The sequence below is a fragment of the Lytechinus variegatus genome, chromosome 18 (genome assembly GCF_018143015.1).
Source record: "Lytechinus variegatus isolate NC3 chromosome 18, Lvar_3.0, whole genome shotgun sequence".
Taxonomy (NCBI): domain Eukaryota; kingdom Metazoa; phylum Echinodermata; class Echinoidea; order Temnopleuroida; family Toxopneustidae; genus Lytechinus; species Lytechinus variegatus.
This window is the reverse complement of record NC_054757.1, coordinates 20,723,785-20,742,010: the sequence shown is the minus strand read 5'-3', so window position 1 is coordinate 20,742,010 and position 18,226 is coordinate 20,723,785. Positions and strand designations below refer to the sequence as shown.

General features: G+C 36.3%; 1 protein-coding gene across 1 annotated transcript in view; it reads left to right on the top strand.

The window, feature by feature from the left end:
* Nucleotides 1-4,359: 4,359 nt before the first annotated feature.
* The window catches only part of LOC121432230 (calcium-activated potassium channel subunit alpha-1-like), a 15,215-nt gene continuing 1,348 nt past the window's right edge, over nt 4,360-18,226 (top strand). The window contains exons 1-5 of the mRNA XM_041630083.1: nt 4,360-4,364; nt 4,881-4,974; nt 9,534-9,645; nt 14,859-15,010; nt 17,797-17,967. Coding sequence (XP_041486017.1) covers nt 4,360-4,364; nt 4,881-4,974; nt 9,534-9,645; nt 14,859-15,010; nt 17,797-17,967 — 534 coding nt within the window. The remainder of the gene's footprint in view (nt 4,365-4,880; nt 4,975-9,533; nt 9,646-14,858; nt 15,011-17,796; nt 17,968-18,226) is intronic.

Below are 18,226 nucleotides of genomic sequence, written 5' to 3'. Positions count from 1 at the left end.
TTCTGTATGTCCCTTCCACCTCTTCCTTGAAGAAGAGTTATTGGGACATGTAGGTAACCTACTATTTATCTAACCCATATCCACTACATATGACATTTCGCATTTGTGTTCGCGTCTACTCCTGTGATAGGTGGATGGTTTATGTGTCGTGTTCTGGGTGGAAGAAAGTCACTAGGCCTCTGTGAAAATGTATACCGGAAGACCTTCTGCAAATGAAAAATGCATTGATTTAGAAGAAACATCGAGCCGGCATCCATGTCTATACACGTAGAGTGGTGGTGTGTTGTTTGTTATCTTGTAGGCAGACGTGATGGCATGGACTTGCGACCTTCTGCTTTTCAGGCGTACCCAAGGCTGGAGACTGGGAGCAATTAATGTCATGTGTAAAATACATGTGTGTATGGGAACGTCTCATCAAATTTGGATTGTGGTAGATTAAGCTGAAACATGGTGATAACAGAGATGATGCAGTAATGTGACCAGAAGGAAAGAGAGAGAGCATAAAGTGTGGGGCAGGGATGGAGAAACATAAGTTTTTTTGCTTTTATTTGATTATACTCTTAACGTACTAAAGACATATTCAGTTAAAAAAATTCAACATTTTTTTGTTTTAAGTTATATTGTACTCATTCACTTCTTTACCAGTCATGATATTAACATCTCTGTGGCCATACCAGATCTGAAGGAGCTAATGTCTATCTGCATTTGAGGAAAAACTTTCATCTCAGCGTTCTGACTTTCAGTCCATAATTTTGAGCAAGTTTCCTTTCACTGCAGCAAGGCAGGATGGACAGCATCCAAAGAGCCTTGAAATCTAACAAATATTATTTCCTGTCCGTCCCCCTGCGTTGTTTGAGTTTGTCCAAATCCCCAGCCAATTTCAATGAATATCTCACTACTTGGCCTTTTTGATCACTGTATTATTTACTGCTCAATTTGATGGAGGTTCAGCCTTGGGAAGGCGCGCAGGTTGGGAGACAGTCGCAGCTTTTAGACCTCGGTTGAGATAGCTTGCTGGTGTTGCACTAAGCTATTTGTAACTCACGCATGACTTTTATAATGCTGATCAATGAAGTTTTACAATTGATCATACATGTATGATACAGTCATTGCTTTCCTTTGTAGAAATCCTCAAAATTATTTATGATTTTCAGGTTTTTCATAATGTAAATGTATCATGATTATCAAAACTAACAGAAAATACCCCCATGGACAAATTTTGCCATACTGCACATGTATTTCTTTAGATGTTTTATTCAGATTTGTACGTTACAATGAGTTTCTGTCAGGAGTTCACTTTAGCCCATAAGATAAATTTTGGTATTCATTTATTAATTTTAAAGTACAATTTTGATTGGTTTCCAGTCATTCTTATGAGCACAGTAACATTATCTTGGTCATTGTTATTCAACGATAGAATGCAGATTTTTGCGGAGGCCCTGAGGAAGAATATTGAAACTTCAGTCAATCCTGTCTGGAAGGCCTAGTATTTATTCACCAAAACCTGTGACCATCAAAATTGTCTCCTATTTAAAAGGGACGTGTGTTATCGATAGAACCTTTATATAAAGGCCACCTGTTTTCAGTGGCCATTTTTCTGATTCCCTTGAATGGCTTTAATAGACAGTTTTGAACACACTAGGTTTGATTTTTCACAAGTTTTTTTTTTGATTGGTCGAAGGTCTACGAGAGAGACTAGAATTGAGGAGAGGGCAAATATCCCCGGTTTCGTTTGCCATGACGGCATACCTCCAGTATCAATCATCAAAGACACTGCTTCTCCCAATGACGTAGCTTTTGAGATGGGATGCAGGTTACCATAGCAACCCCCCAGTCCTATACCCAGTAGCCCTACATTAACCTCCTCATTGCCGATGACACCCCCATCCCTAAACCACCACCACCGTGAACAAGAGAAAGGAAATTTGCTTGAGGAAATATGAGTGGGCTGTTAGTGGCGAAACTGGCTTGTTGGGGGGGGGAGGGTTTATTGTCATCACCGATTACACCCCACCCCAAACAGAATGTAGAATTTTTTTTTTACAGAAAGTATTTATGTTTACAACATTCGTAATGAGTCAGAATTTTTTGTTTCATAATTTTCTTCTGCATTTATGATTAATTCAAAACTTGTCAACTTTAAAACATAATATCATTTCTTGGAACTACATATTATATGTAGTTCCAAGATATAAATTTCAATCAAATATAGTACTGTAGATACAACAAAAAGTTCAATTAACTGTATACATTAAGCATGGTTTATCCTACATTGCATAATTTGAGTTTTGTGTTCACTGTTTAAGAGCATTATCATACATGTAATTTAGACTCTGGCTGGCCGCAGGGGATTGATCCTTCTTAGAAATCGTCCACAGCGGACATGTTACAGTGACGATCTCGCAGGGAAAAAAAGAACTGCAAACCAATTGCCCTGTTCCACGATACCAGCTTTAGTTCTGTCAGGAAGATGGGAACGATCTCTTCTCCAAGTTCATGATGACGCTCGAGCCTTAATCATTGCCATGGCAACTGGGTATATCCGAAAATGTGTTTTTTATTGTATGTGCATTGGGTATTCATTGTGAGATCCTCTCTGTAAATGAGAAGAGACGTAAAAGGGAATGGAGAAAATTCAATTGAAATGTCAAAATGCTCTTATTTAATCATGAGACAGCAATATTATTGCTTGCACAAGTTGTTCGTCTAAAATGGTGTAATGAAAACATGAGATGGTCGGAAGATGGGAAAATGAATAAGAATCAGATGCAATAACTGTATTTCATAGGTGACTTATCAAAGATTCATATTTTCCAATGTGTTGTATTTTGTTGAAAACATGTGATATCCCTACAGTACTTTTAAACATTGGAACTTTACACTGCCAAAAACAGTGATGTTAAAAAGTGAAACCACACTGGTGTTTAAAGACAACAACACCAAGCAATTTGTGCCAGCGTTAGATATATGGTGTTAATTGGACACCCATTGATGTTATAACACATTCTGTTGTTTTTTAATAACACTAAGCATTTTTCACCAGTGTTAAAATTCATGGTGTTCAACACCCATTGGTTTTGTAAGACCACTATCTGTTTGTTATTTCTACACTGTTTGGTGTTACATCCAAGTGTATTCGAACACCAAAGTGAGTTGCCCTCACAGGCTGGTGCATCAGAGTGTTCACAGTGTATATTTCCCAGAGGTGTAAATTTTTCTGGCAGTTTAAGAGTACATGTACAGTACATGTATACATGTACAGTACATGTATATCTTTGAGATTATATCAAGTGTCTCTTGACATTGATGGCAGCTGACCACAAGTGGCTGTTCAGTTTTCATTTCATCTTAATATTTTAAATAAGTTTTCGTCCTTCAACCACAATATCAAATTAATTTAGCTTTGAACACATAATTTCCTGCCTTTATAGTAGGACAATTTCTATTATATTTTGAATTGTAACTTATTCAGTGGTGGATCCAGGTGGGGGGGGGGGGGGAGTGTGGGCAAGTTATGCACCACCCTTTAATTTTAAAATCATCCATTCGTAATGAAGATGAATCCAAGAAAATTTTTAAGTGAGCCAAATTTGATCTTTGCACTCTATTTCAATTCTGGATACACCTCTGGTATTCTATTATCATTTTTTTCTCTGATTCTATGAGGATATTACCCAGAACTGCTTGTAATAAAAGCATGCTGATTTCTTTCAAATTATTATTTTATTTTGCATAAATGGTGAATGCTTGCATTGATAACTTGGCATTATTTAGCATTGCATGTATTTTTACTTTTACTAATCTTCACACTTTTGATTATTTAATGATATATTCATATTTGATATATCATTATTCATGTAACATCACCCTAATTATGCATGCTTATATAATTTGTATCCCATTTATTGTCTGTTTTTCTTTGTTGTAATGCAGTTACTTATCACATAACTTAAATGTATGTGCATCTTTATATAACATGAATACTAAACACTTCTTTTGATGTGATTTCAAGATCCCTTAACCACCCCCTTATGTTGTGTCTTTTCTACCATGATAATAACTGTAATCATTCTTCAAACCAGGAGATGTTACTCCAATAGATAGTGATAAAAATAACAAGCATGTTCCCTTGTGCTGCTTTTGGCAAAGATATCCTTGGCAAAAATTGATGTGTGCTGTGAATTTCATTGACCTACAGTGTAGTATACCGAAGTGCCAAATCTTAAGATCTTGAAATAATTTGGGGGATTTTTCAATCATAATCTAAACAGGCAATGACTGTCTTAAATAACTCTTCCATAATTTCATTATTTTTCATGCTTTTATCTCATCTTGATATTAATTGAGATGTTATACACCATGATGTACAACCCAGTGGTGATAAATGTATGAACTTTAAGTTATTGATGTTTAATAAGCTGCTAAAGTGCCTTTTGTTATGTAATCACTAACAAGATATGCTTCATTATTACTTTATCCTATGTGAGGATAGGATGAAAACCTTTTAGTTTGAACCTTAGTTTGTCAGTGTGGCAAGTATCTAGGCAACAACTCATAAAGTTGCAATTTTAAAGCATCTAATTTGACAATTCTTATCCAGTTTAAAATCGATGTTCCGCACATGTATATATTTTAAAAAATAAGAGATAGTGCTAATAATGGAGCGTAAAAATATCCCCCTAAAAACACACAAAAAAACGAAACATTTTCCTAGACTTAGGATTATCAAAGACTAAAAAAAATTAGAACCCTGAAATTTCTATCAGTAAATTGTTATCAATCATTTATTTACTTACTAATACTATAGTATTTGGGTTTTAAGATACATGCAATAAGGATAGTTTGTCTAAAACTTGTCATTGAACTTTGTTTTTCTTCAGACCAATAGAAAGATGCTTCAGTTTAGCAGAGGATCATATCTTCCAGGTGGACCTTGCCTTCAATATATTCTTTCTCCTGTACTTTATTCTGAGGGTAAGTAAGTTCTTTTCATCTCAAGATGGCTACAATGATGATGGTGATGATGTTGATGGTGGTGCTGGTGGTTGAGGTGATGATGACAATGGTGGTGGTGGTATTGATGAAGATGATGGCGGTGATGGTGGTATTGATGATGACGGTGATGAGATGATGATGGTGATGATGATGATGGCGATGGTAGTGGTGGTGATACTGATGATGGTTGAGGTGATGACAACAATGATGGTTATGATGGTGGTGGGGATATTGATGAAGATGATGGCACTGATGGTGGTGGTGGTAATGATGATGGTGGTATTGAGGAGGATGACGATGATGGTTGAGGTGATGAAAACGGTGTTTATGATGGTGGTGGTATTGATGAAGATGACAATGATGGCGCTGATGGTGGTGGTAATGATGATAATGATGATGAGGATGGTGGTATTGAGGATGGTGGTATTGAGGAAGATGACGATGATGGTTGAGATGATGACAACGGTGTTTATGATGGTGGCGGTGGTATTGATGAAGATGATGGCGCTTATGGTGGTGGTGGTGGTAATGATGATGGTGCCTAGTGGTGTTGGTTGTGATGGTGGTTATGAAGATGACGATTATGACAGGTGATGATTGTGGTGGTGGTGGTGATGATAATGATGAAAGAAAAATTGTAGGTACTGGGTAGTGATTTCATGGTGATAACATGATTGATGATTGAAAAGACGATAATCTAAGGTGGTGATGATGGTAAAACATGATTGAAGATAATTGAGGAAGAATAACAAGACAACAATGACGATGAAGAATAGAATTACAATGAGGAATAGGAAGAAGATGATGAAGAAGGAGGATGATAATGAATAGGACGACAAAAAAAAAATCTCTGCAATAATATTCAGCTTTCATGTGCAATGTATTCATATTCTGTGCTCGCAAGTGCATTCTTTATCATGTACCTGACATAGGCCTCTATACCAAGGGTCTTACAACAAATAGAGAAGGTCAGTGCGAAACACCCTCCTTCATATTTACTTGAAATGGATCACTGCCGATAACATTTCAGCTAATCTCATTTACCACTCAAGAGCCACCTTCGTTTTAGAATGAGAGAGGGAGAGACAGAGCGGCAGAGAGAGAGAAAGAGAAGGAAAGAAAGAATAGAGAAGGAGAATGATATATACACCGTTAAATAACAAGTCTGAGCTAGCTATTACTTTGTTTGAGACAGTGCTTCAATTTCTAAAAAAATGTGTCTGATCTATTCATTTGCAATATTCTCAAAAACAAAAAATAGAATGTCCTAGCTTTTTAATTTCATTATATGTAAAAAAAAATAGCCAAAAATTGACACACTCATCTGGCAGTGCCAGTGTTTTATTTGTGAGACAAATGGTTTTGGATTAAAAAATAATATATCAAAAATAAATCATGAAACTGCTCACATTAGTGAGCCAGGATTTAGTTATTGGCAGTTCTAGTACAACAATGTAATGTTCCATACCCCCACCTTGAAGGGCCCTGGGAACAATTTTTTTTACTGGGTCTGGGGGTGCTGAAGTAAATTTGAAAAGCAAAAAAGCAAGAAGTGTTTCACTACAACATGGAGATAAAAATCCTCCCAAAAAATTTGAAAAGCAAAAAAAAAATGGTTTTCACTACAAAATGGATATCATATCGGTCCCGAGAAATTTGTAAAGCAAAAAAAAGAAGAGTTTTCACTGGAAAATGGAGGTCAAATTGAACCTGAGAAATTTGAAAAGCAAAAAAAAGGGTGTTTTTACTATAAAATGAAGGACATTTTGGTTACATTTTTCCATTTTACACATCTTCCAGAATACCTGGGGGTGCTGCCTATTGAGAATGATACAGTAGCACCCCTCAAGGACCCCCCTTCCCAGGGTCATGCCACCTTGTCAGAAATAGACTCCTCTAAAGCCAGGCTGTGCCTCTAAAAGAGGATAATAGGAATATCCAATTGTAGGAATTAAATTCCCTGGCATTTAGAGTGCTGTGTCTCCCCATGACAGCTAAAAGGGCTTTAAAGTCGTTTCTTTAGACGCAGCATTGGCGCCCTTCTAGCTGTAATTGTACAGTCACACCAGCGGAAATAGGTGGTTTCAGACCGCTGCATAGTTTGTCAGTTCCAGGTATATTTTGACGGCGTGAAAGCAAATTATACGTAATCTTCCCGAAGGAAATAACTGCTAAATAGTACATGTAGCTACTTGTCAAAATGACAAGGACTTTCTTGGGGACTTTTCCAAGGTTGCAGGTACTTTGGCAATGTGAAAGTGAATTACAGGAACTTTTAGCCCAGTGTGTAGTTGGGCGTGGGCGTTATGGGTGCGGCTGCTGAGCTAGTGATTTTGAATCTCTCGCCTTGCCTTCTTTTCAGACCATACTGCGCATGCTCTGTAAAGTCATTGAACTTATCCCGAAGGGTATGTTTTGGTGCGGTGGGAATGTGGGAATAATTAGTAGATATTGTTAAGCCTGAAAATGTTCTCATAATTTAACAGGGATTCTTGGGATCAAGGCGGTTTGAAACTCCCTATTGACTGTAGACTAGACTGACAAAAAAGGCTATTGCGTTATTACCAATGATAGACCATCGGTCTGGTTGGAGTCAGTTTCATCGGTGTAACTGTTGCCCTTATTGTTTGAATTCATCTCCTGAAAGCAAAAAGGGCTTAAAGTAATTTTTAGCATGACATATACCTCTCTATAAACTAAAAGATAGTGCCATCCGAAGAGCAAAAAAGGTCTTTCAGTCTTATCATTTTGAAGTTATTCGGTGCCTAGTCTGGATCTAAGAGACAGTCTCGTTTCTTGAGAGCTAGAAGGGCTTTGAGCCCTATTTGACAACATAGTTGTTATTATTTGGATGTATAATGTCCTACTGGCTCTAAAAGACATAAAATTCTGAGAACCAAGTTGCTGGAAGATCTTTGTTTCTTTAAAGGCCAACACTTTGTCTTTATCCTGAATTCAATCTTTAGAGTGAAATTAAAACACATAAAACAGTAAAAAACAAAATCAGAAGAAATGATGCTTGTTTGCATTATTATGCTAAACTTGCAAATGAGTGAACTATGATGTTACAATAGATATTTTTTTGTATTATATGAAATCTACTTGTGTAAAATGTTTTCAATTTTTGTGAATATGTACTCTAATTTGTACGGTGTCAAACTTGACTCTTTAATTTTGCACTGACAGAGGGTCAATTCTGTTCTGGTTAAAATTCAGGACCTTCAAAATAATGTCAGAAATGGTCTGAAGAACGTATTTAATCTGTGTGTCTTGAATAGTGAACCTTCAAAAAAACAACAACTAAACCTATACTTATAAAGGCATTCATTTTCCAGACTGTATGCCCATGAAGGACGATAAGGTCCTTCTGGCTGTTGAGACAAAGAACTTTGATATCTTTAGAGTGAACTTGACTCTGAATTCTGTTATGCAAAATGGACAACGTTTCCTAGCAATTGTGCCAAGATTGTTTTTTTGCTCAGTGCGACACAATCTAGTCTGTGGAATGTGAAAAATTGCTTTGAATAGGAAACATCACATATAATATCTTTGACATTTCATCGGATGATCTGTAAACCATATATGAATTTCATATCTTCCATATCCCTGGAAAGAAAATAAAGTGGCTGTTTGAATAATCTTGATCATGAAGCTTTTGAGGTTGTGTATGTTGTTTGATAAGATTCACTTGATAGAAATGCAATTTTATTGGGGCGTTACAAGGAACTTCCTTTTTATACTCCCGCCCAGTGACGGGTCGGGACGTACACGTATTATGGTATCACGCTCGGTGTCCGTCTGTCTGTCCGTTAACTTTCCCTTATAAACTTCTGTTTAACTTAATCTAGGGTGATATAATTTGGAGTGTATGATACTAGCATGGATCCCACTAAGCCTCTTGAATTTGAGGTCAAAAGGTCAAGGTCACAGTGACATGTTTTCATCTAATACCCATCTCAGTCCTAGTATTAACTTCAGTTTAACTTAACCTAGGCTTATATAATTGATATATATGATTCTTGCATGGATCCCAGGAAGCTTATTTGTTATGAGGTCAAAAGTTCAAAGGTCAAAATCACAGTGACATATGTGATCTTACCCTTCTGAAGTCCTTGTTAATTCTATTGCAAATCTAGTGCAAGTCCCAAAATCCAGTGTAACATGTTTCACGTGATTGAATTTACTGTGTAGCGTGAGTGAAGTCGCATTGCACCTTAAACACACTCAAACTAATAGAGCTTGTGTCATGTTGTTCTTTTGAGCATGTTACACTATAAATATAATTATTGAAACAATATACCTTTTGCATTGACGTCATAGTACCAACGTCTTAGAGGCTGAAGCCATTGCCTTGCATGCGTTGGTGATCTGCAGCTGGCACATCTCTGACAACTCCTTTTACATGTATTCCTATATCCTCTGAGGGAGGGCGCTATGAGATTATGATGTCATATGCATGGGGTATATGTATTATCATTATGCACTAATTTTAATGTTTTGATATTTTTTGTATTAAATATGATTTTTTTTTGTTGCAGTTTGTAGCTGCTCAGGACAAATTCTGGTTCTGGCTTTCACTGAATTCTGTTGTAGATTTCTTCACCATTCCTCCAATATTTGTATCCATCTATATGTCCAGAACATGGCTTGGTAAGTTTGATTTTATTTCAGTTTCTGATTTGCTTTAAACACTGAAAAGAAATCATTTTGAAATAATTTATTTTCGTTCATTACACAATGAAAACTTGCTTGTGTCTTTCTGTGGCTTATTGTATTTTCCTGGAGTTTATTCTTTATTTGCCATGCTTTTTTTTCTTTCTATTGGTGCCTTTTCCTTTATTTTCTAAATTCTCTTCCCCTTGTTTGTCTTGTCTTAATGCTTTCAGAACACTTTTTTTACATCTCTTTATTTATAAAAAAAAATCATGCTGATTTATCAGGTATATTTAATCTGTCTACCCCATAACAGTTATACATGGATATCTCCTAGGGTCATTGCTTCATGTAAATTGTATCTGTCGATAACTGTGTTTCTAACTTTCTATGCTGTTTTTCCCCCTATATGTCTATTTGTCTGCCCATGTGTCTGCTTGTCAATTTGTCCCTGTTTGTCTCAATATATCTATCCATACACATTCACCCTCTGTCTTTCTGTATCTTTCTCCTCTCCCTGTATGTTGCTCTTTAATTCCTCCTCTCATCATGGACCTGCTGGTATGTAGCTCCACACTGTAAAAACTGTGGTGTTAAAACTGACACCCTAGAGATTAAACATAACATCAAAGAGTGAAAATGTAACAACAAAAGGTGTTGTAATAACACATAGGTGTAAAACTAACACCACAAATTTAACACCAGTGTAATATAAGTGGTGTCCTCTATGTATACCGGTTAACACCACAGTTTTTGCTGTGCATGCTATTCCAAACTAACTCTTTAACTCTTATTTTGCTCATATACTCACATTCTCTCTTGATCCATCTCCTCCTGCTCTCTTTCTCCTTCATCTTGCTTCAATCTCTTTCTGTCTGTCTCTCTTCTATCTGCTTCTCTCCATCTCATTCTTTCTCCATCTTCTTACTCCGGAAGACATTATTCTTGGAGTTTACCCAGCTGTCCAGGTGTTCATGTACCATACACCTGGGAGTCGAGTAGAAACCGTGCAAATGAAAGATCAAGCATCTACTTCACATAGTACACGGGTGATATTGGCCAGGACAGGGGGCCAACAAGGGTTTCTTTTTGTTCTCCATTCCATATCTTTAAGCGATATTTAAAAAATGGTTTTGCATATTCAGGGGGCAAAGAAAGGTTTCTTCATGTTCTCCATTCCGTATGTCATCATTAAGTGATTAAAAAAAATGGTTTTGCATTTTCACCAGCATTAAAACGTCCACTTCTAGAATGAGGCTAGTGCTAAACACTTTAAATTTTAATGATGCACTATCAATAACTGGGATATGCTCATTTGATTTGCTAGTTCATTAGGATTAACTTGCACGCCAAATAAAAAGTACACAATTTTCCTGCACATGCGCTGCATCTTTTAAAAAGGAAGAATGCGAAAATGCAAATTTAAATAAAGATTGAAAATGCTTATTGATATTCATTATAGAAATAAAGTAAAGATTTTAGCTTTTAATAGAACATTTTTTTTTCTAGTGGTTGATAAAACTTGTATCCCATGTATCCCATGTATATACATAAACATAAAACTGAATACTTTTGTTGTGATGTTTTTTTCATAAACAACAATGATTAATTCAATGATGTTTTCCTCTGTGATAAATGATCAATATAATAAACTGTTAAGCTTATTATTTGTTCGTTGGTTTTCAAATTCACAGAATTTTTCAAAATCCAATCCGACATGATGCAAGGGAAGAATGAGAGGGTGGATATGATAAATGGAATATTTATTCTGATGAAGAGAAGTGTGGGGGGGGGGCAAGGAAGAAGGGGTCATTAAGTATGCCTTTAATTACGTGTTTTATGAGATGGAATGATGTATTAATCACCTCCGTAGCCCTCAATTAGGTTTAAATGATATTTGTGTAATGGTCTATAAAACCTTTTGATCATTAGAGCGATCCTTTACTCTGCTACCAGGAGGCCATTTGCTTCACTTATCCATTTGTAGCAAAAGGGCATAACTATAGCTCTGTAAGTTTCAGGAAAATAAACCAATTTGATTGGTGGTCATCCAAACCGTCGTATCACACATACGATGGTGCAAACTCATTCAGAGAAAATAGACTTCAAAGATCCTTACTATAATTTTCACACTTTGTTCCCCGGCCTTAAAACATAATCATTTCTAGAAATATACATGGCTGGTATCCTTATTTTGAAAATAAAACCAAGAATCAGAGAAAATATTGCAAAAGAGTTACATTCTTGTAATTTCGGTTTGAGTAGTTTAGATTTTCTCTGTACAAAAACGCCATAGGGAATACAACAACCCTGACCGTCATTTCAATACGCTCAATCAGTCAAAACGTTGTATCGCTCTCCCGCGTGCAAAGTCAATGTAGTGCCATACGACGGTTTAGCTGACCACGCATTTGCATATTAAATGCACGCAGCTGTTGTTTGCTTTGCTACAGTACACGTTTCCAGTAGAAATAGTGCATTTTATCAACAATTTGTTTGGCATTGGCGTGAAAATCCCAACATATCTCAGAAATCAAAATAACACGCCTCTTTGAAGTTTAAGAATGTATCGAATAGGACATTTACTTTCAATTTCTGCAAAAATCGTCAAAATAGATTTTTGACCGAAATTGACTGATACGACGGTTAGGATGAACGCCACTGATTTCTTAGGTGATAAATGCCCTTGTGGCTTATCTATGAACAGCTTTGATCATTAAAGAGATCATGTAAGGAAGGCAATCTTCATTAGGCTATATGATGCTAACAGCGTGCACTGTATCAGATGTATAGGAGCGTATCGATAAATGAACTACCATGCCTGTATAGATGTAGTCACCAGGACCTCGTCTTACAAAGACGTACGATCTATTATGGAAATCCACCCATACCATATATTTATTTATTAATATTGAAATTCAAATCTAAAAAGCGCCCGCTTTCATTGACACCGGGTCTGCATGTACATTCGCCTGAGCAAATCACCCGTTGACTTTCGCCGGGGAAGAAATGTTAGTGCGAAAGGGTACATTTTTTAGTAAAATGATGCTATTTTGATAACGTGCGTGGTGATGTTGCTCTGGGGCAGGAAAAACAATTTTCTTTTTTGTTGATTATAAATTATTCCCAACAGTATTTTACATAATTATATCAACCTACATGTACCTATAAGAATATGTGAAGAAAAAGGTATTTGAAGAAAGCGTTTTAAAAAGCATTATGAAGAAAAAGCCTTAGGCTGCATTACATTAATTCACATATATTTTTTAAAAATCTGAATTTCTATTCCAAACACCCCTTTTTGGCCCTTATGAAGAAAAGGCCTGTAGAGAGAATCTTGTGAATTAACATATATTTGGTACTATCAGTTCATGGCATTTCTAGAAATGCTTTTGACTGATCGAAGTTGGGGAATTCAAATGTGCATAAAGAAAAATGAACTCGGTCCTGGGTAATCCCTCTCTTTATTAATGAACTGCGCAGAGTGCCTTAATGAATTGGGAGTGACGTGGAGAATATCCCTAAATCTACCCTGGTTGGTTCAGGCGAGGGCTTCGGTCCGCATCTTGACGAAGCCAGAGGCGTGTCACGTAGCCTAAGGTGAATGCACTCTGCATGTAAAAACAGATTTGGGGAAGAAAGAGGAAATCCTTCAAGAAAGAAAGGCATCCATGAACTGTTCCAAATTCCGCTGTAGTCAATTCTTCAAAGGTTATAGATTGATTGTGAGACGCTCCAAATCTACGATTTAAAATGGCCGATCTCAGATTCAAGTTTCAGCAGCCCAGCAAAGCTTACTTAAATGATTAAAGGGCCAATTTATGTAAAATGTAATTTGTCATAATCTTCAGTTTTATTAACATTTTATTCTATACCTATATGTATGTATCTATCTATTGTATACAGTATCTATCTATCTATCTGTCTGTCTGTCTGTCTGTCCGTCGGTCCGTCCGTCCATCCATCTATCATATACTTTTCTCTCCTCTCCCAACATGTGTACTTATTTATCCATCATGTATTCTATCCTAGCTACATTCATCCACAGCCTCTTTCCTTTTGACAACAATCCTTGTTGTTTACAAAAGTCACAGTCTTGTGACTCTAATGTTTTTCTGTTACCATTTGGATACTGTACATTTCCAATGATAGAGGTGCGGATTTCTTGAACAACTAATTGTTATTTCTAATGTCAACCAATGCAAACATATTTGAAAGAATTTCTACAACCCATCAACTAGCTTTGAGTAATGATTGGTTTCGTGAAACAATACCTATTTACCTGAAATAAATGTGCAGCTTTTTAAATAATATAAAAATAAATATGTATGAAGAGTTTCACGAGATATAACACTTTAGCATCTTTGATGCAAAACAAGGGTTGAATTACACCAGTCACTTGTTGTGAGGGGACTGCATCAAGCATGTTCATACACCAGTGTTGAATTTATGGTAGCAGTTCAACACCCATGATTGGTGTTAGTGCGATACAATGGTATTATTATAACACATGCTGTTTGCCATATTTACACCATTCAGTGTTGTATTGAAATTCTATGGTGTATTTTCAACACCTGTTGATGTGGTCCCTTCACAACACTGACTGGTGTCATTTTCTTCAGTAGATGTGAAATTCTTTTGAGATTTAAGTGTTCTCTTGAAAAAAGGAACAGTTTTAATGGAATGATAATAATAACAGTAAATCCTTAGAAATAATAGGCTTATCTTGAAGTTGCTAAAAACGTACTAATGCCTTTAAAAGGCCTATACTAGAATTGGCCATCTCAAGTAGATATGAACCCCTTTTGAGTTATACACATTGTAAAATAGTGGTGTGAAAACTTCATATTCTGAACATATATGTATGATAATTTGTTTTAACAGTTTTCTGGTTGATATTTTAACCAATGTGATATATTATGATTTTTCAAGTTCAATTTTTAACATATAGTTTTTCTTATTGTTTGATTTTCTAATTTTGAGTTAACCTGATTTATTAGGGATATACCTTTTGTTTCACGTTGTTTATTTTGACTGAAATAGATTTTTTGAAAGGTTGCATTTCGTTATTTCATGTTTTTTATTTTTGAAACCAGGCCTTCTTAAAAAGAGTTTTAACCCAGTTCTGATGTAGGAACTATAAGGTATAAAAAAATACTTCAAATAAAGTGATTTTTAACATCTTAACTGTTTTTCTATTTTGTCTCTAGGCCTAAGGTTCTTAAGGGCATTGCGTCTCATGCAGCTTTCAGAGATTCTCCAGTTCTTGAGTATTCTCAGAACCAGCAACTCCATCAAGCTCCTCAACCTGGTCACACACCTATTAACATTATGGCTGGGATTTGCAGGCATCATACACCTGGTAAGGAGTCTAACCCCAAACGCATGCTACACGATCCAATATGATGCTATTTTTTTGTACAAATCCCACTTTGTATTTGAAGTTCCAAGAAGTTAGATTATTTACTTTGAAGTTTAGCATACTGCTAGGAATACTAAAATCAGAATCCTGCTCTGCTGGAACCCTTGTGATCGGAGTAAAATCGAAATCGGCTTCAAATGGCAGCCGATATTGACATTATGATTTCGAATTGATTTTGCTTTTATTCCTTCAGGGATGCTTGAAAAAGACTGGAATTTTGATTTCAGGATTCCTCCCACTACATGCATTCCGAACTTTGGTTGTTCATATTTTATCGGTTGGATCATTCATATCATATAGAGGTGTTGTGGCACAGTGGATACGTCTCCGCACTTGAACCACAAGGTCTGGGGTTCAAATCCCACCACAGCACTTGCGTCCTTTGGCAAGGTGTTTATCTACATTTGCCACTCTTCACCCAGGTGTAAATGCTGTTACAAATTATCTGAAAGGCGGATTGCAACGGATCGTGTATTATGCACTGGCTTTAAGTTTTCCAAACTCTTCGCATGCTTAATAACTCTAAAGTGATGATAATGTATTTTTTCCTTTTTTGATATTCTATTTTTGCGTTCCTTATTTCACCGAAATTTCATAGATGTTACTAAAAAATGTATAATATAAATATAATCACGAAGGTCTGCTGGTACAAAAATGAAAGAGAAAACTCATTACAATTGTTGAATTTAAAAAGGAAGACAATTGGCCTTTTCAAGTTCGCCGTCGAGTGCTTGGGGTGAGTGACACAAGCATCCACAAAAGGAAACTTGAAATGTTATTGGGATTGAATTGGTTAAAAAATGACATATTTCTGGTAGTTTGTGTTGGAGGTTGGTGTAGAATAATGTCTTCATAATGATATTTTTGCAATGATCATGGTGTAAAGAGAAATGATGATTTTCCGCCGTGCTGGCCTCTAATGAAAATAATAGCTGGATTTATAGAGCACTTTCTGTCAGAGGAGCCAAAGCATAGTTATTATTACAGTGGCTTTATCTTGAGATAACACTCGAGCTTCCTGCATCAGAAGAAGTAGAAGAAGAAGAAGAGGAAATGGAAGAAGATGAAGAGGAGAGGAAGACGAAGAGGAAGAAGAAAAAGAAGAAGAAGAGGAAGAAAAAGAAGAGGAAGAAAAGGAAGAGGGAGAGGAAGAGGAGGAGCAGAAAGGGGAGGAGGAGGAAGGGGGAGGAGGAAGGGGAGGTAGAAGAGGAGAAGGAGGAAGAAGAGGAAGAGAGAAGAGAGAAAGAGATTTATTCTAGTCTTTAGAAAAAGTGAACCATCCAGTCTGTACAAAGCTTCAGAAAATCTGATGAGAGATATAAGTATTACTGCATGCATCTTCTTAATGTCTGTTACAATCATGACTTACACTAAATATTTCATTCACTTTCACACACACAGGCCGAATACTATATTGCCCATCATTGAAAGCAGAGAGACAGAGAGAGAGAGGGATGGATTAGTTATGCATTCAAAGAATAGAATTCAGATATATTGTGTGTGAATAAATCTTCCCAAGCAAAATTCATGTACCCCGCCAGCCGTGAATGTTGAAACGGGCCTGAATCCATTCTCGGATAATGAGATTTATTTGCAGGAATTCTAATAAAACATGCAGCAATTTGGCAGTGCAGGCGTGAGGCAAGGTAATTGCCAATCGCAAGTGCGTGAACGGAATGAAAACCTTCGGTGTGGGGCTTTTTGAATTTTGCATTCGTTCATTTCAGTTGGCCCATGCAGTATTCATACACACCTGTATGGGTGACAGACGTGCTGAAATAACAATTAGATCCATGCTTCTTTCGTTAATTAGATTCTGTTTCCATTGGGCTTGCAGCCTTTGGCAGCAAAGTTTCCATTCATGATTTGTTATATTGGCAAAGTGCTGACAAAATAAAGCCTGATTTATGTATTTGTACATTATAAAATGAAAAGTCCCATTGCTTTGACATTTACTGTACATAAGCTCGACAGTGCTCAGTCAAAAGTGTATTTTTGCTCCAGTAATCAACTTATCTTCTAATATATGATGTTTAATGATGAAATGATTTTATCATTTTATCATTAAGCATCATATATTAATGATAAAATGATTTTCAATATTATTAGGGGTATTGTATTTTTGTTATTAAGGGGAGGGGTGGGGCAGGGGGCTTGTGCATGAGAAACGTAATTAGAGACCTGCTTTTGCTTTTTGTTTTACTTTCTTTGAAGTCTGTTTCAATACCTGCCTTAAGAACATGATTTGTTGAAATAGGAATTTTTGTTTTATCTACTTAAATTCACTTTACTTACCCCTGCAACTACCAGTTGAGATTTCCCTTGACAGTGGCAGTTGTAGAATATTGATAGGGAGAGAAAGCTCCTAGATAAATGTTTGATACTGAACACAATCATCCGTTATCAATATTTTCCATTTCTGAGGGATCTAAAGTTGTCATTACTTTCTGATGACTTGTATATATTTCTCTGTTGCGAACACTATACTGTATTACCCCATGCAATTTTTCAAAGTTGTTATAATGTAAAATCTGGATGTGAAAATATTCATGTCTGTCAAGTCTTGAAATATTTGGCTGTAGTTGAATTGAATAAAACTTATATGAATAGAAATTCTGAATAAAAATAAATCATGTCTGTGAAGTCTTGATTAAGGTTCCAGGAAATGCTCTGCACTACAGTATTCGTGATTGATCATATTTGTGTATTTATATTTTCATTTCCAGGTCGAGAATTCAGGTGACCCATGGATGCAATTTGCCAACAAGCAACCCCTCTCCTACTGGACGTGTATTTACTTCCTGGTCGTCACCATGTCAACGGTCGGCTATGGAGATGTGTATGCAAAAACTGTTCTTGGGAGGATCTTTGCCACTACCTTCATCTTCGGTGGCTTGGTGAGTTGATTGAGCCCACTCTTGTCTGTATTTTGTAATCTTCTTGGCATTGTACAGAGATCACTTGGTATTAGCAGTAGGCAATAAATTACATTTCCACTGTTTTTTTTATCAGACACTTTCCAATCATGTTGGATTGATAAATCTGTGGGAGAGGTACAATAACAAAGGGATGGCATAATTGTTTTTGTTGCATTTCTTTTGAGGATTCATGTAATTGTTTTCTTCATGGTTGTAATGATGATATTCATCATCTTAA